This window comes from Podarcis muralis, chromosome Z (assembly GCF_964188315.1).
Source record: "Podarcis muralis chromosome Z, rPodMur119.hap1.1, whole genome shotgun sequence".
In the NCBI taxonomy this organism is placed as follows: Eukaryota; Metazoa; Chordata; class Lepidosauria; order Squamata; family Lacertidae; genus Podarcis; species Podarcis muralis.
In genome coordinates this window covers 3,611,193-3,638,470 of record NC_135673.1, presented here as the reverse complement: position 1 = coordinate 3,638,470, position 27,278 = coordinate 3,611,193, and the positions used below count along the sequence as shown (strand labels likewise).

The 27,278-nt window shown below is 46.5% G+C and overlaps 1 protein-coding gene and 1 long non-coding RNA gene across 4 annotated transcripts in view; both read left to right on the top strand.

Annotated features, from left to right (window-relative positions):
* Window positions 1-21,731, top strand: part of CIZ1 (CDKN1A interacting zinc finger protein 1) — a 37,347-nt gene extending 15,616 nt beyond the window's left edge. For 2 of the 3 annotated variants that reach the window (XM_028715211.2, XM_077922186.1), the window contains 10 exons: window positions 902-981; window positions 2,139-2,218; window positions 3,345-3,527; window positions 6,185-6,315; window positions 7,243-7,330; window positions 9,541-9,654; window positions 12,978-13,193; window positions 17,572-17,629; window positions 19,134-19,255; window positions 21,045-21,731. In XM_028715211.2, coding sequence (XP_028571044.2) covers window positions 902-981; window positions 2,139-2,218; window positions 3,345-3,527; window positions 6,185-6,315; window positions 7,243-7,330; window positions 9,541-9,654; window positions 12,978-13,193; window positions 17,572-17,629; window positions 19,134-19,255; window positions 21,045-21,323 — 1,351 coding nt within the window. In that variant the 3' untranslated portion in view covers window positions 21,324-21,731. The remainder of the gene's footprint in view (window positions 1-901; window positions 982-2,138; window positions 2,219-3,344; window positions 3,528-6,184; window positions 6,316-7,242; window positions 7,331-9,540; window positions 9,655-12,977; window positions 13,194-17,571; window positions 17,630-19,133; window positions 19,256-21,044) is intronic. The other variant, XM_028715214.2, reaches the window with a different exon arrangement.
* Window positions 21,732-24,677: 2,946 nt separating this feature from the next.
* Window positions 24,678-27,278, top strand: part of LOC144326116 (uncharacterized) — a 276,840-nt gene continuing 274,239 nt past the window's right edge. Inside the window, exon 1 of the long non-coding RNA XR_013391272.1 lies at window positions 24,678-24,954. This is a non-coding gene — a long non-coding RNA (uncharacterized LOC144326116). The remainder of the gene's footprint in view (window positions 24,955-27,278) is intronic.

Sequence of the window (27,278 nt, the reverse complement as noted above, 5' to 3'; positions counted from 1 at the left end):
TGGGCGGCTTCCAACAAAATATTAAAATACAGTAATGCATCAAACATTAAAAGCTTCCCTAAACAGGGCTGCCTTCAGATGTCTTCTAAAAGTCTGGTGGTAGTTGTTCTCTTTGACATCAGGTGGGAGGGCGTTCCACAGGGCGGGTGCCACCACCGAGAAGGCCCTCTGCCTGGTTCCCTGTAACTTGGCTTCTCGGAGTGAGGGAACTGCCAGAAGGCCTTCGGTGCTTGGACCTCAGTGTCTGGGCTGAACGATGGGGGTGGAGACGCTCCTTCAGGTATACTGGACCGAGGCTGTTTAAAGCTTTAAAGGTCAGCACCAACACTTTGCATTGTGCTTGAAAACGTACTGGGAGCCAGAGATTCATTCATACATTCCTAATTCTATTTGTGTGCTGCTTTGCATTATATATACACACACACACACACACACAGAGAGAGAGAGAGAGAGAGAGAGAGAAACCTGCTCAAAGCAAGTTACAACAATGAAAACAGGAATGCATTTCAAAACCCCAAACAGTGCAAAAATAATATCGTAGCAACATAATAAGACAACATAATAAGACAAAGTACTTTGAAGATAACAAAATTATATTAGCAACATCCAAACTCCAATAGCAAAAGCAACAAGGGAGCTTTACAGTTTCACTTTGGTCCCAGACAAACCCCTCCTGTGATGTTGCTCACAGTCCCTCTCCTGCGGCAGCTTCTTCTAAGGCTTCCAGTGGCTGCATCCCAACCCATTCATCCTGGCAGATCTTGCTACTTGGCGTGGGATCCTCCTTGGATTCTGGTCTGTGCATACAAGGTCATAGCCATCGCAGCACAGTTTCTTGGCCTCCCGCATTTAATGTACTAATAGCTTCTTTTTAAAAAAGCAAAACCATTTATCCCACCAGGGAAGCTGAGGACACAATCCCAGAAGAAGCAGTATGTCTTCAGCAAGTGGAGGAATCCAACACAGAATCCCACCTGGAAGGTGAGAGCTTCACAGTTGCCTGGGATCATGCAAACTAGTCCCAAGGGTCTAGCATCAAAAAGCTGTGGGAAAATAGGTGCCTTGCAATAGGTTGAAAGCAATACAAATATATTCACCCCAGCCTGTATCTGTATTTAGTTTAGAATCGTCTTTATAGGAAATAATGGATTTAAAGTATTTTTACATATGGGGTTGTTTTTGTTGTCCACGCTTTTACTGTGAAACCACTTCAATATATTTTATGGGAAGTGATTCACAAAATAATAAAATAATAACTGTGAAGCACAGCTTGCAAGGGCCAGGCAACTGGTGCATGGAATCTCCAGTCCTAGAACAGGGACAATTAGGCCCTGCCTGACACTTCGAGGTTGCTGGCTATACAGAAATCTGCCCAGTGTGTGTCTGTGTGTGTTGCATGTTTCCTGCTCCTCTGACTAGATTTGAGTCTGGGAAGGGCTGGACAGTAACACCCACCACCAGCAAACAGCCCCTGCCGAAGACATGCATCACACATACAGCGGATGCTCGGGTTGCGAACGTGATCTGTGCGGAATGCACATTCGCAACCCGCAGCGGCGCGTCTGCGCACATGCGGGTTGCAATTCGGCGCGTATGTGCAAAGCGTGATTTAGTGCTTCTGCACATGTGCAACCGCCGAAACCCAGAAGTAACCTGTTCTGATATTTCCAGGTTTTGTCAGTATGCAACCCAAAAAAACGCAACCTGAAGCATCTGTAACCCAAGGTATGACTTTAGCTCCTTTCAGGTCTCCAGGAAATTGTCCTCAGTCTTAAAAGGCATACTTTTCCGGAGGGGTTTCACAAGCAGCTGCAAGGCTACCTAGTTACTCTGCCCTCCAGCTACTTCCCCTTCTTTTTTGTCCTTTCCCATGGGTGCATCCTTCTGAGGCCACTTGGTGCCCAGAGGCATTCTGTGGAATGGAGAGAAAGAGAGCAGAGCTGTGCTTCTTTTTATAGCCAAAGGGAGGGAACTCTCCAGAATAAAAATTTGGTGGGTGCTGCGGGAGGTTTCCGGGAGTGCCATGCTGCCCTTGAGCACCATGTTGGGGACCTCAAGGATTGGTGATGCTCCTGAGAGCTCCCACCTCAATCTCCTGGGGAAATTAAATTCTCTTTCTGTCTGCCCATCTTTCGTAGAGGCAGACAATGGGAACGAGAATCTGGCTGCAGATACTTCCAAGGAAAAGAACATTGCTGGAGAGCTGAATATTTCGGAGGTGAGCAGAAAGCATCTTTAGCCCCTGGAGAGGGAGGATGACTAGCAGCAGGTTCCTCTGCTGCTTTGTTAAAAACTGTTGGGGAAATGTGGGCGGCATCCTTTGCCAGCCTGGTTCCCTCCAGCTGGCCTCATTCGCTGGCATTGATGGGAGATGCAGCCCTAAACATTGGGAAATGTGGGTGGCATCCTTTGCCAGCCTGGTTCCCTCCAGCTGGCCTCATTCACTGGCATTGATGGGAGATGCAGCCCTAAACATTTGGAGGCACCGTGGTGGGGAAGGCTGGTGTACACAGATAGCAACATGGAAAAATACACTCTGGCTTGATAACCAAAGATCCGATGGAGCCTTTTACCCAGCATTCTCTCCTCCAAGAGGGCCATCAAGCAAACCAAATTAACCATAGTTTCTCATTCTGTCCAAACCGGGAAACCATGGGTAAAAGCTACTTTCTCACAAGAAATGAGGGAAACAGTGCCTGTACATCTCAGGTTCTCAGAATGCTAGAAACCAACTCATTTAAAAGGAAAGCTGGGATTGGGGGTGGGGATGGGGCAAATAGCGTTGATAGAGAGAGAGCTGCCTCCCTTGTACCACCACTGCACAGACGTCTGTGCCTCAAATGTGCTTGTAGTTTATATATGTTTGGATGAAACTCTAGTTAATGGAAGCCTTCCTGTTCTTGCTGGGGCTTTGTGTGTGGGCGAAAGTCTTTTTCCTACCTTGGCTTTTTAAGCTGAAATATGACCATCCAAATTCCTTCTGTGTGCAAATGCAGAAATCTCTATCCAGATGCAGCCTCTGTATTCTTCCTGTAAACACTGCCTTCTCTCCCCAAACTGTATGTATCTTCTTCTTCTTCTTCTTCTTCTTCTTCTTCTTCTTCTTCTTCTTTGGCGATCACTCGTAGCTGAGTAAGATTGTCTTCTGTAAACACGGTTTTACCAATGAGTCCATAAGTGACTGTGGAGGCCAATTCTGGATCCACACGTCCTTCCACAGTGGGGAAGTGTATAGCCGCTAGCTGGATGTGGCCTGAATTACAGGCTTCTTCCACTCTCCGGAGCTGAGGGATTTAATAGTTGGCTAATGGGCAACCTGAATTGAATCCTTGAATCTTCTCCAGGTGGTCAGCTCTGCAGGCTCCCTGAAAGTCACTATTCAGCAGAGCAGTGAGAACCGAGCCATCAGCACCACGGCCCTAAAGCCAGCCTTCTGGACCTCTGAGATGGGGACAGCCGGAGGCAGCCCCGAGGCTACCCTGAAATTCTACTGTTACATATGCAAGACTAACTGTTATAACCAACAGGTAACAAGACACGCTTCATCTGAGGAGTTGCAAAGTCAGGATTTTTGCAACCCTGCCGCCCTCACCCTCCTTACCTGCATCAGTATTCATATATTTATTCCTTTCCTAGACAGCTTACTGTCTGTAGAAGTGACTTGCAGTAGGTAAAAATATAGGCGTGTGTGTAAGCACACAAAAAATGGACAAGAAAATCAGTATCAAATACTTCACATTTTAAAAAATGCATAAGCGCTATCCATATTCACAATAACAGTATCAGTATAAATAAAATCAAAAGTGTAGAATCCCCGCCAGCATAAAACGTTCGATTCATACAACTGCTCACCCAGTCTCACTCTTGCCATCCGTTCCCACAACCACTACAGTCATTCACTTACCTTAGTGGTAAAATGGGGTTGTGTCAAAAGCAGGCTGGGATTTGTGCATTGTCAAAGAAAAATGGGCATTTGCTTCAGGGCCAGGACTAGGCAAAGAATAGCTTGGCTTGGTTTAAGCTTGGAGAAGAAAGCGTGCCACCTGAAGTAGCATTATCACAGTGGTATTATGGTACACCACTTATTTTGTGTGCTCAGGAAGGAGGGAGTCCTTCTCAAGCACCAGTTTGCTTCTGAAACAGGATTTCAAAATCAGTTTATTTTTTATTTTATTTATTAAATTTGTATACTGCCCTACACCCACAGATCACAGGGTGGTTCACAACATAAAGTCACAACATAAAAAAGAAGAAAATGCATAATAAAAACAGAAACAAAGATAACATGATAACCCCACCCTCCACAATACAGTGGTACCTCGCAAGACGAATGCCTCGTAAGACAAAAAACTCGCTAGACGAAAGGGTTTTTTGTTTTTTGAGCTGCTTCGCAAGACGATTTTCCCTATGGGCTTGCTTCGCAAGACGGAAACATCTTGCAAGTTTGTTTCCTTTTTCTTAACACCGTTAATACAGTTGCGACTTGACTTTGAGGAGCAACTCATAGAACGCGGTGTGGTAGCCTTTTTTGAGGTTTTTGAAGACTTTGGTGATTTTTGAAGCTTTTCCAAAACTTTCCCGACACCGTGCTTCGCAAGACGAAAAAAAATCGCAAGACGACAAAACTCGCGGAACGAATTAATTTCGTCTTGCGAGGCACCACTGTACATTTTAAAAGGGCATCAGATGTCAATCAGCCAAAGGCCTGGTTAAAGAGGAACGTTTTTGCCTGGTGCCTAAAGGTGTATAATGAAGGCACCAGGCAAGCTTCCCTGGGGAGAGCATTCCACAAATGGGGAGACACTGCAGAGAAGGCCCTGTTCTCATGTTGCCACCCTCCGGACTTCTTGGAGAGGGAGCACATGAAGAAGGGCCTCAGGATGATCTCGGGATCCGGATTGGTTTATATGGAGAGAGAGGTTCCTTGAGGTACAGTACTACCTCCAGTAACGTAAACTTCAGGATGCGAAGGTGGCAAACCCGGAAGTATTTGACTGGGTTTCGCTGCATGTGCAGAAGCGGTCCTTATGTTGCGGAAACCTCGGGATCCGACCGGATCTCCCCAACGGGTCCCATCCACAACCGGAGCTACCACTTCATTGCAGTCCTGAGCTGTTTAAGGCTTTAGAGGTCAACACCAGCACTATGAATTGGCCCTGGAAATTAACTGGCAGCCAGTGCAGTTGGGCCAGGATTGGTGTAATATGCTCAAGCCGTCTTGCTCTGGTGAGCAACCTGGCCGCTGAATTCTGTACCAGCTGATGTTCCTGAACAGTCTTCAGAGGCAACTCTATGTATAACACATTGCAGGGGGGCTTGACATTCTCATCCCACTGGGTGAGCCTTCTCCCAATCTGAGGCCTTTTATATGTTGCTGAACAGGAACTCCCAGCATCCCTGACCACAGGCCAATTCTGTTGGGCTGGTGGGAGCCCAGCAGCATCTGGAAGCCATCAAGTTGGGAGAAGGCAGCCTTACGGAGCCATTTCTGATCCTGGCTAGTATTTCTGAGCATGTCTGTCACCCCTTTCATCACTTCTGAAGTAGCCCATCTGAACTGGATAGGCTTGCCAGGTTTCAAATGATGTAGTGCGACTCATGCAACACGTTGGCGATTAATATACACAGAACAATAATTATACACACTTTATCAACCTTCTGAGAAAAATACAAAACATTAAACACAGCCACAAAGACTTGCGAACTACCCAGCCTAAAATGAACTTATAATGTCTGGTTTCAATAGATTTTTCAAATGCTTAACTCGATCTTTTAGATAAGTTCATGAAGTTACCAACAAAAGGTAAGTTCGGTGATATTCACAATACCGAGAGATGCTAGTAGAGTTGTAGATAGATGTTAATAAAGTTGTAGATAATGAAGTTGTAGATGACAGGGTGCCAGCAGTTTGCACCTGTTTCGCCCTGGCAGTCCAAGTAATCAAAAGGCCGCTGTTTGCCCCGATGGGGCCCTTCAACTGGGGCTTGCAGATAGCACACCCCCAAGATAGTTTTTCGGGCTTCTTCAGTGGTCTAATCTCAAAGTCTTGATGTGTATATTGATATTCAGTCTTATAGAGAATACTTTTTCTTGGCTTAAGCTTAAGAGACTGATTTGCTTAGCCTGAGGCTGATTTGCTTAGGTGTCAAATGATGGCTATTCCATATCTCTCTCTCTCTCTCAGAATTTCCAGGCTCACATGGCCGGAGCTCAGCACCAGCAGCGACTTCGGGAGATCCAGCACATGAGCAACATCTGCCTTGTCTCGTTGTTGCCTGTGGTGAAGGAGCAGAAACCACTGGCTGAGAAAGATGGGTACGTTGGTTTGTTGGACTAGATAGTCCTTGTGGGGCTGGAGAGTCTTTTCAGTTACTCAATATGGCAGGTTCTGATGTTCTCTGCAAGCAATGGGGAACTTATTTTTCTGGCCAAGGGCAGTACCCTGGTGTAGGCTGCTTCTCTCCCTTACAGAAGCAGACACAGCTCACGAGCAGATTCCTCATCCCTGTAGTTTCTAGAGCACAAAATTGTATGTTGGGATTTGTGCATGTTCATTTTTTTTGTTCTAAGCAGACATGAAAACACCTATTTCAGCTTTGCTCCTTAGTGGCTCCTGTTGCAAGACTATGCACCACTTGGGGCAGTGCAAAGGTGAAATGATTTGTTTTTATGTCCTCCAGGATTCATTTGATTAGCCGAGGGACGTGGTAGAAATTACTTACATGCCTTATTGGATAGCTGAAACCTGCAACAGACTTTGCAAGTTTGGTGCCTCTCAGATGCTATGGACCACGGCTCCCATCAGACCCAGCCAGCATGGCCAGTAGTCAGGTGCCAGGAGTTAGAGAGTGCAGCAACATGTAGAGAACCACAGGTTCACCCATTCCTTCATAAGCGCTTCAGGTGTAAAAGTCTCCTGTTCAGAAAATTGTCACAGAAGACAACTAGTAGTGGCAGAATTGAGGAAACAGGTCTAAGAATGCAATATTTTCACAACTCCCCTTGGCTTTCTCAGTCTTTTGTGTTTTTGCATGTTTCCTGTTTGAGGGTTAGAACTGTGCTCTAAACGCCCCACAGCCTGGAGAGCTGAGATTCACAATGATGCCAGACGTGTCACCAGGCAGTGTATGAGATCCCAAATGACTGAATAGCAGAATGCTTTTTTTTACTTTAGAAAGGCAATGGAGCAAGGGGTTGATAATGCTGTGTTGCCATTTTAGTGGAATGTTCTTGTCCTTGCAGAGAGAGCCAGCAGCAGCGGTGGTGTAACACCTGCCAGATACATTTTACAGGTGACCTGATCAAGCACCGTCGGACTCAGGAACACAAGGTAACTCTTTGCCCAGATTTCTCTTTCCTATAAATAATGGGTAGGCAACCTAAGGCCCGGGGGCCAGATTCGGTTCAAACGCCTTCTAAATCTGGCCCGTGGACGGTCCAGGAATCAGCGTGTTTTTACATGAGTAGAATGTGTCCTTTTATTTAAAATGCATCTCTTTGTTAATTGTGGGGCATAGGAATTGGTTCATATTTATTTTCAAAATATAGTCCGGCCCCCCACAAGGTCTGAGGGACGGTGGACTGGCCCACAGCCAAAAAAGGTTGCTGACCCCTGCTGTAAATGTTCAAGGAAGGGGCTGGATGCTGATTACCTCAGGGGAGGTGATAGGTTAATGTTTTTTTATATTAGAGAATATTTTAAAGGCAAATTAAAGCGTTGACACTAAAGCAGAATATGCTGTTCCCAAGAAAATCGAGCTCATGCATGTTGTTGTTTAGTTGTTGTCTTCATGACCCCATGGACCAGAGCATGCCAGGCACTCCTGTCTTCCACTGCCGCAGTTTGGTCAAACTCATGCTAGTAGCTTCAAGAACACGGTCCAACCATCTCGTCCTCTGTCGTCCCCTTCTCCCTGTGCCCTCCGTCTTTCCCAGCATCAGGGTCTTTTCCAGGGAGTCTTCTCTTCTCATGAGGTGGCCAAAGTATTGGAGCCTCAGCTTCAGGATATGGCCTTCCAGTGAGCACCCAGGGCTGATTTCCTTAAGAATGGATGCGTTTGATCTTCTTGCAGTCCATGAGACTCTCAAGAGTCTCCTCCAGCACCAGAATTCAAAAGCATAAATTCTTCAGCAATCAGCCTTCTTGATGGTCCAGCTCTCACTTCCATACATCACTACTGGGAAAACCATAGCTTTAACTACATATACGGACCTTTGTTGGTAAGGTGATGTCTCTACTTTTTAAGATGTTGTCTAGATTTGCCATCGCCTTTCTCCCAAGAAGCAGGCGTCTTTTAATTTCGTGACTGCTGTCACCATTGGCAGTGATCATGGAGCCCAAGAAAGTAAAATCTCTCACTGCCTCCATTTCTTCCCCTTCTATTTGCCAGGAGGTGATGGGCCCAGTGGCCATGATCTTCGTTTTTTTGATGTTGAGCTTCAGACCATATTTTGCGCTCTCCTCTTTCACCCTCAATAAAAGGTTCTTTAATTCCTCCATGGACAAAGACAACGGGCTCATGCATAGGGAGTTTTAACAAGTAACAGTAGTGACTGTTTAGTCAACCTGGTGCCCTCAATCTGTCTGACTATAGCACTGCTGATGGAGGATCTTTGCTGATATTATATAGCAGGTTCTTTCTTGGGTTAAAAAGGGGGCAAAAAACATAGTAACTCCTTCTGAAAAAAGCATATTTGCAGGTTTGTTCTTGTGGTCTTCCCCTCCCCCCTGGCAGAAGAGGGCAGTAATATTCAAATTCAACCATTTCCATGTCTGCAGTATTTTTAAAATAATCGCTTTTAAAGCTCCATTTGGTTTATTAATTCCACTTACAGATTACTTCCTACGAAGCATCTTAGAGTGATCGACAGTAATATCAGCAGTGAAAACATACAGAATAAGTTCATGTAGTCAGCAATGCAAATCCAATGCAAATGCTGCCCAAAATAAATATCTAGATTGGGGTAAAAAATACATGTTGAAAGAATTTTGAGTTTGGCTCCTGGCTTTCTTCCTGCTTCTCATCCATCAGCCACCAAGGCCTCTTTATCAGCGATAAAAAAACCTTCAATAACTTTGTCAGTTGGCTAACTCCTGAATTGCTAATTCAGTTCTGTTGATTTGGATCTGAATAGAGACTATACTATTGTGTCCCACTGCAATTGTTAATTTACTCAGCACTGCTAAGGTGTTCGGGTTATCACAAATTGCTGCTGTTATGAACAGTCATTTTGCATACATTTAAGCTGCAATAATTACAAGTTTCACAGACTGTACTGTTGGAATTCTATTGCCATGTAACCCCAGCCTTTCAGTTTCCCCCCCTTCACATCAGTGTGCATGTAAAGGTGCCCTCTGTGCATCTAATGAGGTGGGCTCTAGCTGATGCCGTTATTTTAAAAAACTCTTCCTTTATTTATATCCTGCACTTCCTCCCGAAGGAACTTGGTATTTAAGGTGGCATCAAATCAAGTGTGCTTGAAGGCTTCCTGTGAGCAAATGCCACATTATTTCCTACCTGTCCCCCTTTCTTATCTTAGCTTGCCAAACGCTCCCTCCGACCCTTTTGCATGGCGTGCAGCCGGCACTTCAAGACCCCGCGCAAGTTTGTGGAGCATATGAAGTCTCCAGAGCATAAGCAGAAGGCCAAAGAGGTAATGGCAGCTGTACTTCAGGGAACGTGGTGGCAGTTGGGATGAGCTAGGTAGGACCTTGGCAGGTGGGCAGAGGGCCATGTGTCTGCTACAGAGCTGTGCCTCAGAAACATCAGAAGCCTGGGCAGACTTTAGGGGAGGATGTTAGCTCAGTGGATAAAACACCAGCTTTGCGTGCAGAAGGTTCCAGGTTCAATCCTGGCATCTCCAGGTAGGGCTATGAAATCCTGAAAATGAGAGAACTGCTGTCAGTCAGTGTTGACTACAGTGGTACTTCGGGTTACAGACGCTTCAGGTTACAGACTCCGCTAACCCGGAAATAGTACCTTGGATTAAGAACTTTACCTCAGGATGAGGACAGAAATTGTGCGCCCGCAGCCCAGCGGCAGCGGGAGGCCCCATTAGCTAAAGTGGTACCTCAGGTTAAGAACAGTTTCAGGTCAAGAACGGACCTCCAGAACAAATTAAGTCCTTAGCCTGAGGTACCACTGTACTGAACTAGATTGACCGGTTATATTGTCTGACTCAGTATAAAGCAGCTTCCTCTGTTCCCAGACTTAATTGTCCATCTGCTTTAATATTATCTACTGTGACAGACAGCAGCTGTCTAGGACAGTGGCTCTCAAAGGGTGTGTCGTGTGCCACACTGGTGTGTCAGGAGAAGGATGGCAAGTGTGGCAGGAAAATTCAAGGACAATCAAAGAAACATTTAAACATTTCAGTGTCGTATAGTATGAGATTTTTTATTTGCAGAATATGTGTAGATTTATTTTCAAAACGAGAGCAAGAGCATCAAGTGTGTAGGAATGATTTGTGTTCTTATGCAGCTGCCTTGTTTTATACTTTCTGGACGTACCGTGATCATATTATAAAGTACAGTAGTACCTCAGGTTAAGTACTTAATTAGTTCCGGAGGTCCGTTCTTAACCTGAAACTGTTCTTAACCTGAAGCACCACTTTAGCTAATGGGGCCTGCTGCCACCGCACTACCAGAGCCTGATTTCTGTTCTCATCCTGAAGCAAAGTTCTTAACCTGAAGCACTATTTCTGGGTTAGCGGAGTCTGTAACCTGAAGTGCATGTAACCTGAAGCGCATGTAACCCAAGGTACCACTGTAGTTGTGTTCTATGTTGTAAATCAAGCACTGCTAGGAGTCCCCCGCCCCCCAATGTATTTCTTACCAATAAAAAACTTGGAGTGGCACAAACAAATTTTTATTCTTAAAGTGTGAAACTTAACACCATGGAGAGACCTGGTCTGAATAGAGACATTGGATTCTTATCTCATTTTTAGCCATCTCACCCCTTGCTTTTTCCTGTAAGACCATTGCAGTCGTTAACAGTCGTCAACAGGTTTACCACACCTATCAGCCAATCACCCATTCCCACCACCCTTCTGAGTAATACCCCTCCCCACCCTCTCACTATATATAAGGGTCTTCTGTTTCAGTGTATCGTGTGCATGCACACGAAAGCTCACACCAGTGACAAACTTAGTTGGTCTCTTAAGGTGACACTGGAAGGATTTTTTTTAAATTTTGTTTCGACCAGAGAAAACAGTTTGAGAACCACTGCTCTAGGGCCTCTGGCAGGGGAAGGTCTTTCCTGTAAGTGACTGTGGAGGCCAATTCTGGATCCACACATCCTTCCCCAGTGGGGACATACATTTCTGGGCAGGAGTAGATCACAGTGAAGGTTTGCCAAACATGCCTTCCTCTTAGCCTGTTTCTCCATTTCATCCTGAGTTTGAGCGTCTTTCAAAGTCCATGACACCTTTGGTAAAAGGCTGTTCTCCCGTTGGAGCGTTCGCAGGCCAGTGTTTCCCAGTTGTCGGTGTTTATACTACATTTAAGCTGTCATTACCTGTCATGGGCCAGGAGTCAGCTTCACCCGCTGAACAGCATCCTGAAAAGGGAGAAGGCAGAGTGACTCCACCTGTAGCTGATTAACCTCCAGTGACACAGAGGAGAAGGCATTGATGAGAACCAGCTGGCTTCAGCCTTCTTAAACAGAGCTCTCAGCAGACAAGAGTTTCCATCTGGACTCTTGGCTTTGTGATCCTGACCTCTGAGTGGTCTGACTACGTGGATTGCTGCTTGCCCAACCCTTGGAACATACTTGACTTCGTATTCTGACTCTGCCACGTCTGAGACTCTTCCGTTTGTTTGGCCTCACACTCTGCATGCGGTTGCTGGGCAATGTGACTGACATTACACCAGCTTCTTAGAGTGGTGGAACTACTGAGAGAGTACCCCGCTGCCCTGGGAAATCTTAACACACACACACACACACACACATCCCAGAAAAAAATGTCTACTGTTAGTCATCCTTGGGCTAATCCAGGAATGGGAAACCTGTGATGTTCCAGGGGTTGCTGGACTCCATGTCCCATCAGCCCCTTCCAGCATGGCCAATACTCAGGAATAATGGGAACTGTAGTTCAAGAACCGGTGGAAGGCTACAGGCTCCCTATCCCTGGGCTAGACCAAGCTTCTGTCGGTCAAACGGAGCAAGTGGCTTTATAAACATTGTTTAAGGCTGTTCTGTTTACTTGCCCCTTGGTGGGATCCGTGTGCTAATAATAATAATAATAATAATTTATTATTTATACCCTGCCCATCTGGCTGAGTTTCCCCAGCCACTCTGGGCGGCTTCCAACAAAATATTAAAATACAGTAAAGCATCAAACATTAAAAGCTTCCCTAAACAGGGCTGCCTTCAGATGTCTTCTAAAAGTCTGGTGGTAGTTGTTCTCTTTGACATCTGGTGGGAGGGCCACTATCAAGAAGGCCCTCTGCCTGGTTCCCTGTAACTTTGCTTCTCGCAGGGAGGGAACTGCCGGAAGGCCTTCGGCGCTGGATCTCGGTGAACGATGGGGGTGGAGGTGCTCCTTCAGATATACTGGACTGAGGCCATTTAGGGCTTTAAAGGTCACCACCAACACTTTGAATTGTGCTCGGAAACGGACTGGGAGCCAATGCAGATCTCTCAGGACTGGTGTTATGTGGTCTCGGCTGCCACTCCCAGTCACCAGTCTAGCTGCCGCATTCTGGATTAATTGCAGTTTCTGGGTCACCTTCAAAGGTAGCCCCACATAGAGCGCATGGCAGTAGTCCAAGAGGGAGATAACCAGAGCATGCACCACTCTGGCGAGGCAGTCCGCAGGCAGGTAGGGTCTCAGCCTGCATACCAGTGTGGAATGCCATTGCACTAGGGAGTGCAAGAGATGGGTGGTGGGAGTTGCACATGTGCATCCCTTGATCCTAGCCTCCTAAGAGACTTGTCCTTCCTGTCTCTCACCCTCCCTTTGTTGTGTCTGGCCAGGTGAAGTTGGGGGAGAAGGAGCAGGCTGGGCCGGAGGATTCTGAGGAGCTCATAACAGTCGATGCTGTTGGCTGCTTTGAAGATGACGAGGAAGAAGAGGAGGAGGAAGAGGAGGAGGAAGAAGAAGAGGAGGAGGAGCAGCAGCAGGGAAATGCTGGAGAAGAGGGAGCCCCTGAAGTTGGACAGCTGGATAAGGAAGAGTCTCTCATCAAGCAGGTATGTTTTCCAAGAAGGCGTGCAGCAGCATCTGCATTGCATGTGCCGAACTGGCAACCGAAAAAGGCTCATTTGGTTGCTACAGTGACACTGGTTGCATGTCACTCAAAATCATGGTTTTCTGTTCCCTTAGCAGGAGCAGCAAACCATAATTCCTAGCTTGGTGTTACATTCAAACTGGGCCATTGTAGATTGTTTCCCACCAAATCAGAATATGAAATCTTGGTGTAGGAATCATGGTTTCTTTTTATTGTAATTTTTGGTATGCTTTAAACATATTTTATATGTGTATATAGTTTTAATTCTATCAATGCTTAATTGTTTTTATTGGTTTTTCTATGTTTTTAGCAAATCTATTTTTTTAAAAAAATCTGTAAGCCCTGTTAGGGAAAAAGGCCAGGGTATAAATAAATATATTATCATCATTGTTTGGAGCACAACAAACCAACCCCTGAATTTGGATGTTTGTTGCTCCTGCTATAAAAAAAAAGCTAAACAATAAAATTATCACAAAAATAACAATTGCCGCATTTTTCGCTCTATAGGACGCACCCAAGCAAAGGGCGCACCTAGTTTTTAGAGGAGGAAAACAAGTAAAAAATATTTCGAATCAAATCAGTATCGGGGCTGAAGGGGGAAGCCCGGGGTTTCCCCATAAAGCCTCGGCATCCCCAAGCTAGAACAGCGAGACGCTGCGCAGCGCTCCGTCTTTCTGTTCTGGCTTCTGGGACGGCCTTTCAATCCTCTGCCTTCACCCCACTGCCCTGCGGAGGCTTTGCACAGCTGTCCCCAAGCTTTGCGCAGCTAACCCCAAAGCCTTTGGAGCGCAGCACGAGGTCCCGCTGCGCTCCAAAGGCTTCAGGCGGCTATCCCTGAAGCCTGGAGAGCGAGAGGGGTCGGTGCACACCAACCCCTCTCGCTCTCCAGGCTTCAGCGAAAGCAACGCATAGCCTCCGGAGCGCGGAGGGAGCGCTCCCTCTGCGCTTTGGAGCCTTCGCGTTGCTTTCGCTGAAGCCAAGGAGCCTGCATTCGCTCCGTAGGATGCACAAACATTTCCCCTTCATTTTTGGAGGGGGAAAAGTGCGTCCTATAGAGCGAAAAATACGGTATTTAAAACATGCAAAAAATATCAAAAAAATAACAATATTTAAAACATACAAAAAATTAAAATAACAATAAACTAAAAACAAATTAAAACTTGGATCGACTTTCTAAACATCTGGGTTAGGCTTGTCTATAAACATTCTTTTTTTTTTTTTAGCAGACATCAAAAAATATAAAGTGAAGGCACCTACTTGGTATCAATAAGCAGGGAGTTCCAAGGTGTGGGTGCAGCCACACTAAGAGATTGACTTCTTACAAATGCAGAATGGGAATTCCATATGTGGTAAGGTGATATCATAGGTCCTAATTGTAACTGAAAGGTCAGGGTGAACAGATTAATTTTTTCAGTGGTGACAGAAACCCATCTAGGTTAACACCAGCTGACCCTGTGAGGGAACCACATTCCACAGTCCTGGCGCCACTACTGAGAACACCTTCAATCTGGGAATTGTAGCCTAGCAATATCTCGAGAGCACTAGGTTGGCTGGCTCCTTCTGCTTCAAGACATTTAAATTCTTCCTTGGTCTCCTTGCTGGCCCTAGTAGTACCAACTTGGCCAGTTAGCCCTGGTGATCATTTGTTGTCTACTGACTGGGTCCCCCCCCCCCTCCAAAAAAAAAAAGACCCCTGAATTTTTGAATTTTATTGATATTGATGCTGCATTTTATGTTGTGTTTTATCCTGTTTTTAAGTCGCGTTTTAATCAATGTTTTATATTTGCTGTTAGCTGCCCTGAGCCCAGTTTTTAAACTGGGAAGGGTGGGGTATAAATAATAATAATAATATTCAAGGCTAGGTGCAGAGGTCATTAATTGTCCAGTCTCACAGAACAGGCTGTCCACGTTTATCCATTAGTGCTGTAGCTTATCAGCACACCTGGTGCATTTAGGGCACTGTGTTTCCTGGTCAAGTAGCTTGGTATACATTCATGCTTTCCTCCAAGTAATGGAGTGCAGTGGAAGCGCATCTTAACACAGAAGTTAGGTTCCAAAACCAGTGCCTAAGGTAAAAATCACACAGAGCCCAAATTACTTTGGATTATCTCCCTGGTCTGGCTGCAAGGGGCCACTGCTTATTTGCAACACCTCCCTCAGTCCCTGGTCCTTCCTTGAGCAGGAGATGGATCAGTGGAGATGGGAGAGGGCCTTGCCCACCTTTGTGCTAACTGCCGGCTGGCAAAGTGTGGCGGGGGGGGAGCTGCATGGGGAGGCCTTTCCTGTTTCTCCACAGTCTCCCCCAACTTCTGCATGTGTCTGCGAGCAACCAGGTCGGTGGGAAGAACGTTGGTGACTTGTGGAATTCAGTTCACCACACCTCATCCGGTGTGATTTACCAGCAGAGTATGTGGAGCCCCAGCAGAGTCTAGAGATTTCCTGCTCTTAGTGGAACAGCTTCTTCCAGAGTCCTTGGTTAAGGGGGAAAACTGCTCTCCCACAAGGTTCAAAGACAAGACAAAGCCAGACACCTCTGTCTACTAGATATAGTGCTTCTGGTCTCTGAAGTAAAGATACATGTGCAGAGAGACCCACTAGCACTATCACCATGCTAGCTAATGCTGCTGTGTAAAGCCCACAGTTGCTTCTCCTGACTTTCACAGATTCAGAGTCAGACCCTGACAGCAAAGAGGGCAGGACATAGACAAGATATCATGAAAGCAATCCCCTAGAGAGGATTATACCCGTCTCTACATTCCTGAACCAATGGCAGGGGGAATAACTCAACAAGTGCTGGTGTTTTGTTTTTGTTTTTTTACATATTTCTTGTATGGTTATTGTCCAGAATAGTTGGATTTGTAAAATAACCAAGCAAGTATTAGAAATCACCCCAGAATTGGCCTTACTAAACATCTTCCAAGACAATAATGCCCACTTACACCATAAAGAACTCATAACCCACCTACTTTCAGCAGCCAGAAACATCATAACCAGACACTGGAGAGACCTGTCAGGAGTAAGCATGGACCAATACCAAATAGTATGGGAAACAGCCCTACTAGAAAAATTAACCAATAAACTGAAACTGACACGGGGACAAATAGAAGAGGACGCCTTCACCCCGGTATGGCTCCCCTTTATCACACACACAGCCCAACAAGACAATGACAAGAATCAACCAATAGCATATGAATCAATATGGCTAACCTGATCCAAAACACCCACCCACCCCCCTCACACATGAAAACAAAGACCACCACAGCCAACCACAAATGAACAACCATACCCTAGGCCAACCCCAACCTCTCTCACCACCAAAGGAACACAAGTGAACAGCAGAGAACCTGCACAAGCAACGCTGACACCAAACCCTACATATATTAAGTAAAATAGAAACATCGTCACCTTACCCCACCCCTACCCATCTTTTCCCCCCTCCCCCCCCTTTCCTTCCTAATGTCTCAACAAATGAGACTGATTTGTAAAATTGTTACATGGAAAAAGTACGAGAGAGAGACATTGCACATACTTTTGTAAATCAAGAAAATCTTTAATAAAAATACATTTTTAAAAAAGCAAGTGCTGGTGTTGCTATGGTAACCCAGTGCACCTGGCACCCTTATCTCAGAACATCCAGACATGAGGAATGTGCTTCTTAAGGCATGAGCCCAGGCACTGTGCAATTTAACCCATTGCTCACATTACACCAACAAGGGAGAGCGAGGCAGGCAGGCAGGTGGAAAGAAATGGAGGCTGGAATGGATCCCCACAGTTCCAGATGGGATGCTGGTAGCCACTTTTTCAGGAGCTGCAGCTGACTGCCTGTTACAGCATTCATGTAAATGCATGTGTATTGGAACTTTCCTCCTGCTGCGTTGCAGCGTGTCTGGCTAGATGACTCTTGGAGAGGGGCATTTCTTCCAACTCTGGTTCTGTGATTTTGTGAAATGCTCTCGTGACCTCAGCTTTAGTTTGAAGAAGAAGAAGAGTTTGGATTTGATATCCCGCTTTATCACTTCCCAAAGGAGTCTCAAAGCGGCTCACATTCTCCTTTCCCTTCCTCCCCCACAACAAACACTCTGTGAGGTGAGTGAGGCTGAGAGACTTCAGAGAAGTGCGACTGGCCCAAGGTCAGCCAGCAGCTGCATGTGGAGGAGCGGAGACGCGAACCTGGTTCCCCAGATTACGAATCTACCGCTCTTGACCACTACACCACACTGGCTCTCTGTTTGCACAGGAGCTTCCCTTCACCGTGGAATGGATGACCCTCATTTGGGGTCCCTTCCAACCCCACAATTCTCTTATTCCCATTTCTTGTTTCCATGCATGTTGGGCTGAAGGAAGCAGCACTGGAAGATTCTGGAGGGAGCGAGGAGTACTGTCCAGATACCATCTATGGTAAGGAAACCATCACAATTGCTGCTGACTTGGGGCTTTTTCGTCTTATTACTTCCTGCTGCTACAACCCCTCCATATTTATGCTTTCTAAACTAGTATTTTGCCATTGCTTGAAATCTTGTAACTACCCTAGATTTAGAAATTCATTATAAAACAGGGACACTAAGGGCAATAGGCCCATAGATAACCTGTTTTTACTTTCAGGCCAGGCTCTTACAGTAGCTAATACTGAGGGAAGGATTTCAAAGTAAGATTCCCAATAGTTTTCTTTAAAACAGCAGATATTTAAGCTTTCTCTTTATTGTTATTTCTTCCTCCTCCAACACTGGATATTCTTTAAACCATTATTTTAACATAGCCAATTTTGTTGCGCGATAATAACCGTTTATTCTGGGTGCTGCCATACCGCTGCTGCTTGTGTTTTTTATACAGAGTTTTGGGCAGCTACCCTAAGTGGTTTTTTGTTCCATATGAAATGCTGTATCAATCTCTGCCATTTTGACAGTATTTCAGGTGGAATACTAATGGAATGTTTAGGAGTATAAATAAATTAGGACAGTCGTTTTTACAGTAAATACTCTCCCATACCATGGATAGATAAGGAATTCCAAAATTGATTTCTCCCAACCAGTGGCGTAGCGTGGGGGGTGCAGGGGGGGCCGGCTGCACCGGGCGCAACATCTGGGGTTAGGGCAAATCCACAGGTTAGGGGGCGCAAATCCACGGGTTAGGGGGCGCAAATTACTTGCCTTGCCCCGGGTGCTGACAACCCACGCTACGCCACTGCTCCCAACTCACAAAACAACTTTTGGTGATTAGTCTTTACTATATATTCAAATTTGTTTGTATCCCATATTCCCAGATATCTAATTCTGTGTTTATTTCTCCACTGTATTTTGGTTATCCATTCATGATCTTTCTCTCTGTGTGTTTGTGTGTGTGTGTGTGTGTGTGTGCGCGCGCGCGCGCAACCCACCCACCCACCCACCCACCCACTTTGCACTTTTCTGTTTGTTCCAGTTGTTAGAAAGAGCTGCCTGATTATCAGCTGTGCAACTGGACTACAGTGAGCAGAAAGCACTCTATAAGAAAAAAAATGCTTTCCTTGTTTAACAAGAGCAACGTTGCCTTTTAAAATATTAAATAAATAAATCCCCCTACACTTTTTCACATATGCTGTAAACCCTCGACTTAAACAGGGATTGCATTTGGGGGACTGCGCCTAAAGCCAAAATCGCGCATAGTCAAAGCACATTGGGTGCAATGCCAGGTGGGACTGCCAAAGTCCTTTTTCTCAGACACCCAACCCCTTTTCTGCCTCTTAATTTTATTTATTTATTACATAAAGCTGAATGTCCACAAGTTAAATGCATGTAAGTTGTGGGCTTCCTGTATTTATGTATCACACGATGCTTTATAAAGGGGGGGGCGGGGAGGGAGGTTTTATTAATTCATTTTGGTTCTGTTCAGTGTGATCTGTGACTTCCCCTCCCTCATTTCACAGGCCTGGATTTTCTGGTCCCCGTGGTAGGCTTCCTCTGCCGGCTGTGCAACAAATTCTGCCGTAACGACTCTGCTGCCCAACTTGCCCACTGCAAATCCCTGATGCATTTTGAGAATCTCCAGGTGAGACCCTCTTCTGCCTTGGTTCCTCCCATCCCATGTCTGTCTGCTCTGCCCCCCACCCCCCATGGCTCCTTCTACGCCTTTAGGCTCCAAGCTTCATAATGCCTTCCTATTAATCCCCTGCTGTCTTGCCACCACAAGCCTTCCCTCCAATGCTCTGTGCTTCTAGATTAGTGCCTGTCCCACTGGCTGACAGTCCTGCTGTGCCATATTGTCCATTCCATCTGCTTTCCCAAGAGGAATGGTCCTTCTCTCCATTGAGGATCATGGCCAACTGCATGTGACCAAATGGTTTATAAGGGGTTGATTCCAGACTAAGTTCTCTATGAGACAAGTTAGTTGTGATTTAAAGGTAAAGGGACCCCTGACCATTAGGTCCAGTCGTGGCCGACTCTGCGGTTGCGGCGCTCATCTCGCTTTATTAGCCGAGGGAGCCGGTGTACAGCTTCCGGGTCATGTGGCCAGCATGACTAAGCCGCTTCTGGTGAACCAGAGCAGCGCATGGAAACGCCATTTACCTTCCCTCCAGAGTGGTACCTATTTATCTACTTGCACTTTGACATGCTTTTGAACTGCTAGGTTGGCAGGAGCAGGGACCGAGCAACGGGAGCTCACCCTGTTGCGGGGATTCGAACCACTGACCTTCTGATCAGCAAGTCCTAGGCTCTGTGGTTTAACCCACAGCGCCACCCGCGTCCCAAGTTGTGATTTAGGTTACGCTGAAATCAATGATGTGGCAGCTGTAGCTTTTCCTGAAGAGCAGAGACTTTGCATACAGCACTTGCACGTTTACTGGCTTCTGGGACTGAGTGCTGTAATGCACAGACCATGGGGTTGCCCCCGAGGAATGATTCGGATTTCAGGTTAACACAGTTCCCATTCTCTGTTCAGACTAGTCTGAGTGTTTCTACGTTACATTGGACAATGTCAGTAACTGTCAAACTTGTTATGTGTGATGCTACCCGTTAGGCAGCAAATATCGTACAGTGGAGAACTGGTGCATATTTCATGCTAAAACCTGAAAAACTATGCAGCAAAAATGCACAACCAGTTCTGCAGGTAAAGGTAAAGGGGCCCCTGACCATTAGGTCCAGTCGTGACCTACTCTGGGGTTGCGACGCTCATCTCGCTTTACTGGCCGAGGGAGCCGGCGTACAGCTTCTGGGTCATGTGGCCAGCATGACTAAGCCGCTTCTGGAGAACCAGAGCAGCGCATGGAAACGCCATTTACCTTCCCGCCAAAGTGGTACCTATTTATCTACTTGCACTTTGACGTGCTTTCTTACTGCTAGGTTGGCAGGAGCTGGGACCGAGCAACGGGAGCTCACCCCGTCGCAGGGATTCGAACCGCCGACCTTCTGATCAGCAAGTCCTAGGCTCTGTGGTTTAACCCACAGCGCCACCCGTGTCCCAGTTCTGCAGTACCTACTATATAAATTTGGTCTTGCTTGTCACTAAGTCAAAGGGCCCTGAAGGACCCTGTAGTCCTGACTCCCCAACCACTGGAAATCTTACTCAGCACCACCTCTCTTCTACACTCCCCACAGATTTATCTGAAGCCATGAGGACTAGTATGCATCTTTGGTAAAAAATAAAGCACATTGCTGGGTTGTGTTCCCCCAGGACTGCATCAGGGCCACTGGCTATCAAGGGTAGAGACCCTCTTGAGTGAGGAGTTGCTCCCCGCTGCTGTTGCACAGGTTTGCCCACCACACGTTTGTGGGGTGGCATCCTCACATTGGGGACCAGATTACAAGTAACCTTGAATTCCTTTTATTTTCAATTGCAGCGGTACAAAGCCATGAGACTCCAGCCTGCTACTGCATTTGTGGACAAATCCAATAATCCCCAGCAGGAGCTGAGTGGCCTGCAGACTCCGACTCCTCCTGCTGCTCCTGCTGCTCCTGCTCCGGCTGATGCTCCTGCTGCTCCTGCTGCCATTGACAAGATGGATTGTAAAACAGAGGCTCCTAGTGTAGGAAAGCAAATTACAGTGTTAATGGAAGCATGTCAGTCTTCAGGAGAAGAGGCTTCCGCTGCAGATCAGAGGCACAATTTGAATAGATGATGTGTGTGGAGCACTGCCCATCGTGGAGGAGGTGAAAGGGCCATCTCCCGGCTGCTAGCAATAGCTCTTTGGGGAGACAGGCCGCTGCTGCTGTAGGGAAGGATCAGGACTTCCTGTGAAGGTGGAAGAGTTCCATGGTTGAAGGGAGGGTCTCGGCAGATGCTGGAGCAGGTGCATCTGCAAAAGGCTGAGGCCAGGGAAATGAAGCGGACGCCCTCTTTTCATCACAGCTGGTTGGCTAGGTAGAGGGCCAGATGAAGCTGCCTATTTGGTGTGGGGGGGGGAGGTTAATTCATTTAATTTTTTTTCTTTTGCTGGAAAAGCCTTATTCCTTTTCTGTCCCGTCCCCCCCCCATCTTTTCCCCCTTGTCATCTCCTTTTAGAGAAATAAAAGTATGCTGTAGTTTTGTTGCTGTTTTTGTTCTGAAGGACTTAAGGGTGGGGTGAATCCACGGCTTTGCATGTCCACTTGCCAGCAGGATTGCTGTGAGCGTTTCTCTTCATGGCAATTCTTGAACCCACTGGACCAGGGAAAGCACTCTGTAGAACAGCCTTTCTCAACCTTGGGTCTCCAGCTGTTGCTGGACTACAACTCCAGCCATCCTTGACTACTGGGACTGCTCACTAGGGATGGTGGGAGTTGTGACCCAACAACAGCTGGAGACCCAAGGTTGAGAAAGGCTGGTGCAGAGAATTTAAAGTCATTTAAAGCATCCAGCATATGATCTTCCACCTCATCTTCCTGCTTTTTAATAGAGCCACTAAAATATTTTGCATTTTTTGCAAACACAGTGTGGGGGGAAAGCTGGGTATTTGAGGAATATGTGGCCCTCCATTTGTTAATCAGATCCCAACACCCCAGATTATTGGCTGTTCGGACTGGGGCTGATGGGACTCCAGCTCTCAATAGAACCTGGTGTGTCACATACTCCCTTTCTCCAATCTCAGATGTAACTGACATTTGCATTTTAAGCCAATGTTCATAGAAGCAACTCATGATATCTCAGATTGTGAGTTCGAGCCCTACATTGGGCAAAAGATTCCTGCATTGCGGGGGGGGGGGGTTGGACTAGATGACCCTCATGGTCCCCTTCCAGCTCTACGGTTCTATGTATTTTTTTATTTGCATTACATTGAAATGGGGCTGGATTAGAATAGATCCCACTGAAACAGAACACCCACAGAGACCTTTTTCCATAATCACTCTTGATTTATTAAAAGTTGCATCTTTAGAAACGTTGGAGGTTATTCAGAGTAAAATTGGTCTTTGAGCTCTTATCATGAGATTACAGTGATAATTAGAAATTTCACAGTCTTAAAAGGGTGACACTGAGTTAGAGCTTCATAGCAACAAATTGACATCATCCCCGAGTGCAATGACTGAAGAGTCCGATCCCATTGTGATCCGGAAACATTGCTAATGCCATCGGTTGTTGGACCTCAACTCCCATCATGCCTGACCACTGGTCCAGCTCACTGGGAATAATGGGAGCTGTGGTCCAACAACAGCTGGAGACTCAGGTTAGAAAAATACAGTGGTGCCCCGCAAGACGAATGCCTCGCAAGACGAAAAACCCGCAAGACAAAACAGTTTTCCGTTTCGGAGGTGCTTCGCAAGACGAATTTCCCTATGGGTATGGGCTTGCTTTGCAAGACGAAAACGTCTTGCGATTTCCCCCCCCCGCTTTCCCCCCCCTTTTTTCAAAGCCGCTAAGCCGTTAATAGCCTTTTAACAGCTTAGCCGCTAAGCCTTTAATAGCCGCTAAGCCGCTAAATCGCTAATAGCGCTAATCCTCTTAGCCGCTAATGGGGTTGCTTCGCAAGACGAAAAAACCGCTAGACGAAGAGAATCGTGGAACGGATTCTTTTCGTCTTGTGAGGCACCACTGTACTGGTCCTCTGCAGGCAGTAGCTTCTTTGTAGAGTAAGGATGAGGAACCCATGGCCCTGTAGTTGTTGCTGCACTATAACCCCCATCATTCCTGGCTGGGGCTGGTGGGAGTTATAGAGTCCAAGAGTAGCTGGAGAGGGCTTCAAGTTCCTCATATTCCTCCTCTTGAGCCACAACCAGGAATTACTAGAGAAAAGCGGGCAATGCTTTTACACAAATCACTAAATCAGGAGTGTGCCACCCAAGATATGGGGGGGGGCAGTGAAATACAAACAACAAATGGAGGCCAGATGCAACATACTCCATACTTAATCCACATTTATCTTTTCTTAGAAATAGTAAACCTAACCATTTTGGTAAATGGTGGATTCGTTTAGTACAGCTTCAGAAGATTACAAACATGTCAACACCATGATTCAGCTGAAAAAGACTGGTCCTAAATACTCTTACTGCAGAGTACACCCTGTTGCAGAAGGTATCTGTGGACCATAGCCCAAGTTCTGGTGGACCGCTTAGTTTCTCCTAGGATTATTGCAAAGAATACCAGGTGTTTGGGGCTGCAGGGGTGCCCATCCCCAAGCAGGAGTGATGACCCAGCAAGGGGGAAACAGTCGTTCCTGGCTCCCCATGCAGCCATGCTGGATAACTAGACAAAACATCAAAACAGTTTCAGCAAAATTCTGAAGCAACTGGATGGACTTTATTGCAGGGCTGGGTAGTCAATTACTGCAGCCTTATTGACCACCTTCTGGCCAGTACTACCTGTAGGTGTTGGGATTCTTCATGGTAATGGGGTTCCCAGCTTGGGGGGATCTCTCTGGGTTTTCCTCATCGCCTCACTCCAAGTAGTCTGAGGACCAGCCTGAGCTGGGTGGCAGAGGTTTCTCCTCAGGATTTAGGGGAGGCAGGCTGTAGATCCACAAGGGAAGGACCAGAACGTGGATCCATGTTCAGAAGTCTGAGGCCATGACACTAGCTTGGGTGGACCTTGGTTGAAGTAGCATGTTAGTACTACAAATGAGAAATTTTGTAACAGGGTAGATAAATAAAGGTAAAGGTACCCCTGCCCATACGGGCCAGTCTTGACAGACTCTAGGGTTGTGCACCCATCTCACTCTATAGGCCGGGAGCCAGCGCTGTCTGCAGACACTTCCGGGCCACGTGGCCAGCGTGACAAGCTGCATCTGGCGAGCCAGCGCAGCACAGGGAACGCCGTTTACCTTCCCACCAGTAAGCGGTCCCTATTTATCTACTTGCACCCGGGGGTGCTTTCGAACTGCTAGGTTGGCGAGCGCTGGGACCGAGCGACAGGAGCGCACCCTGCAGCGGGGATTCGAACCGCCAACCTTTCGATCGGCAAGTCCTAGGCACTGAGGCTTTAACCCACAGCGCCACCTGCGTCCCATAGTAGAGAAATAGGATCATTTAATTGTTTAATTGACAGTTAAGTTGTACAAGGAGTACACAGGTTAATATTAAATAATGGAAATAAAGGACCATGAGCCATGCAGTTAAATTCTAAATTGGATCAGTTGCTTTACCATTGTGATGGGGAACCTGCAGTCTGGCAGATGTTCCTGGACTCTCTTTTTTCCTGGGCACACTCCATGCCGGCTGAGGCTAATGGGAGCTGTCCAAAACATCTAGATGGATATCAAATTGGGGGAGGCTGCTATATAGCAAGATTTCATAAAGACATTTCATAAAGATAGATGAAAAAGGAAAGCATGCCAAATATATGTATACACTGTCTGACAAAAAGATACAAAGCCTAGATGTAAGAACGAAATGGCAGTATGAATAATATACACTGTTGAGTTGCAAATTTAGCTTAGTTTAATTTGACGCGGGTGGCGCTGTGGGTTAAACCACAGAGCCTAGGACTTGCTGATCAGAAGGTCGGTGGTTCGAATCCCCGCAACAGGGTGAGCTCCCGTTGCTCGGTCCCTGCTCCTGCCAACCTAGCAGTTCGAAAGCATGACAAAGTGCAAGTAGATAAATAGGTACCGCTCTGGCGGGAAGGTAAACAGCGTTTCCGTGCGCTGCTCTGGTTCGCCAGAAGCGGCTTAGTCATGCTGGCCACATGACCTGGAAGCTGTACACTGGCTCCCTCGGCCAATAAAGCGAGATGAGCGCCGCAACCCCAGAGTCCGCCACAACTGGACCTAATGGTCAGGGGTCCCTTTACCTTTACCTTTTAATGGTCACATTTGCACCATTGCTTAGGGAAAAACATGGAAAAAGTAATCAGTAGGAAACTTAATTCAATAAGAACAATGACTTAAACCAACCATACCCTCAGCTTTATCACCAAACTCTGGTGTGTCTTAATTTTAAATCAATCTGCATATTTGGTGATGTCAAGGGTCAGCAAGCAGCACTGAAAAATGTATAGACACAACTGATGGCGCAATCAGGCTCTGGTAAGAAAAAAGGTCAACCAGAATCAGCTCTACCACTACCCTATCACTGAATTCAGTGGCACTTGCTTTATGGGACTTAGCTGTGCGCACGCACACACATACAGATGACGAAGAGCTGCATGGCCTGTTTTGAATCTGTGTGGGGCAGGCCCTGAGCTCAGTGTTGGAACATGTGTATTTCATTCAGAAGGTCCCAGCTGAATCTCTTAAGATCTCCAGATATGCATGGAAAAAATTCTCTGCCTGAAACCTTGGAGAGCTGTTGACAGAACGGAAGTAGTTGGACTAGAGCTGTGACGCAGTGCAAGGCAACCTCCCATGTTTTGCATTTTGGAAAAACCGTGTGTTCTTAATATGTCACATTCCTAAATAAGCAAGTGTTGCTACAGGGCATCTCAGTGAGGCTGAGCCCCTGGGGTTGTCTCCAGTGTTAGCCGTTAACTCAGAGTAGACCCACTGAAAGCAGTGGCGTAGCGTGGGGGGTGCAGGGGGGGGCCGCACCGGGCGCAACATCTGGGGTTAGGGCAAATCCACAGGTTAGGGGGCGCAAATCCACGGGTTAGGGGGCGCAAATCCACGGGTTAGGGGGCGCAAATTACTTGCCTTGCCCCGGGTGCTGACAACCCACGCTACGCCACTGACTGAAAGTGATAGCTATGACTTCCCTAGCGACATAAATTCCAGTGGGTCTGCTCTGAGTAGAACTTACTTGGACACAACCATTAAGTTGTTTGTGTTGGTCTCACCCTGCAAAGCGCAGGCCCAGGAGATCCCTCCCACCCACCATCTAAATCTGAACAGAGACTTGCTTTATATTACAATATTTCCTAAAGCCTGTCCACGCCAAGCCAGACTCCTCAATCCTGACCCCTTGTTCAAAATGCAGCAAGACGCTGTCTCCCACCCCAGGCCAAAAAATGGTCTTATATTCAGTCTTTTGGTTGCAACAACTTGACAGCTCAATTCGTATTCCACGTTAAATGGCAGGGCTCCCATTTGTAACACCGCAATTTTTAAACACTTAATAACTGTGTGGTGTTCTATTAATATTCTCTGGACCCAACCATCACTTGTGGGCTTGTGGTCGGGTGTTTTGAGTCATGAGGATAAACCACATGGCAGTGACCCTTTTTCATAAACACTCCTTTTTGCCTCTGGCCAACTTATTTTACGAGGGAAAGGAATGATCCTGCCTATCTCATGACTGATTTTATTTCTGAACAAGCTATGTTTCCTTTCTTGATCGAAACAAAATAAAATACAGTCATACCTTGGGTTATAGACACTTCAGGCTGCGCGTTTTCAGGATACAGACACGCCGAAACTCGGAAGTACTGGAACGGGTTACTTCCGGATTTTGGCACTCGAGCAGGTATCTTTTGGTATCTGAAGAAGTGTGCATGCACACGAAAGCTCATACCAATAACTAACTTAGTTGGTCTCTAAGGTGCTACTGGAAGGAATTTTTTTATTTTATTTTATTTTGTTTTGTTTTGACTACGGCAGACCAACACAGCTACCTACCTGTAACTACTACTTTCTTGATAAATGGATGAGATGAGACAAGGAAGGAGCTGCCCTTTACAGCTCAATATCAAGAGCTGTTCTCTCCCACCCCCCTTAATATAAATGTTTGCTTCA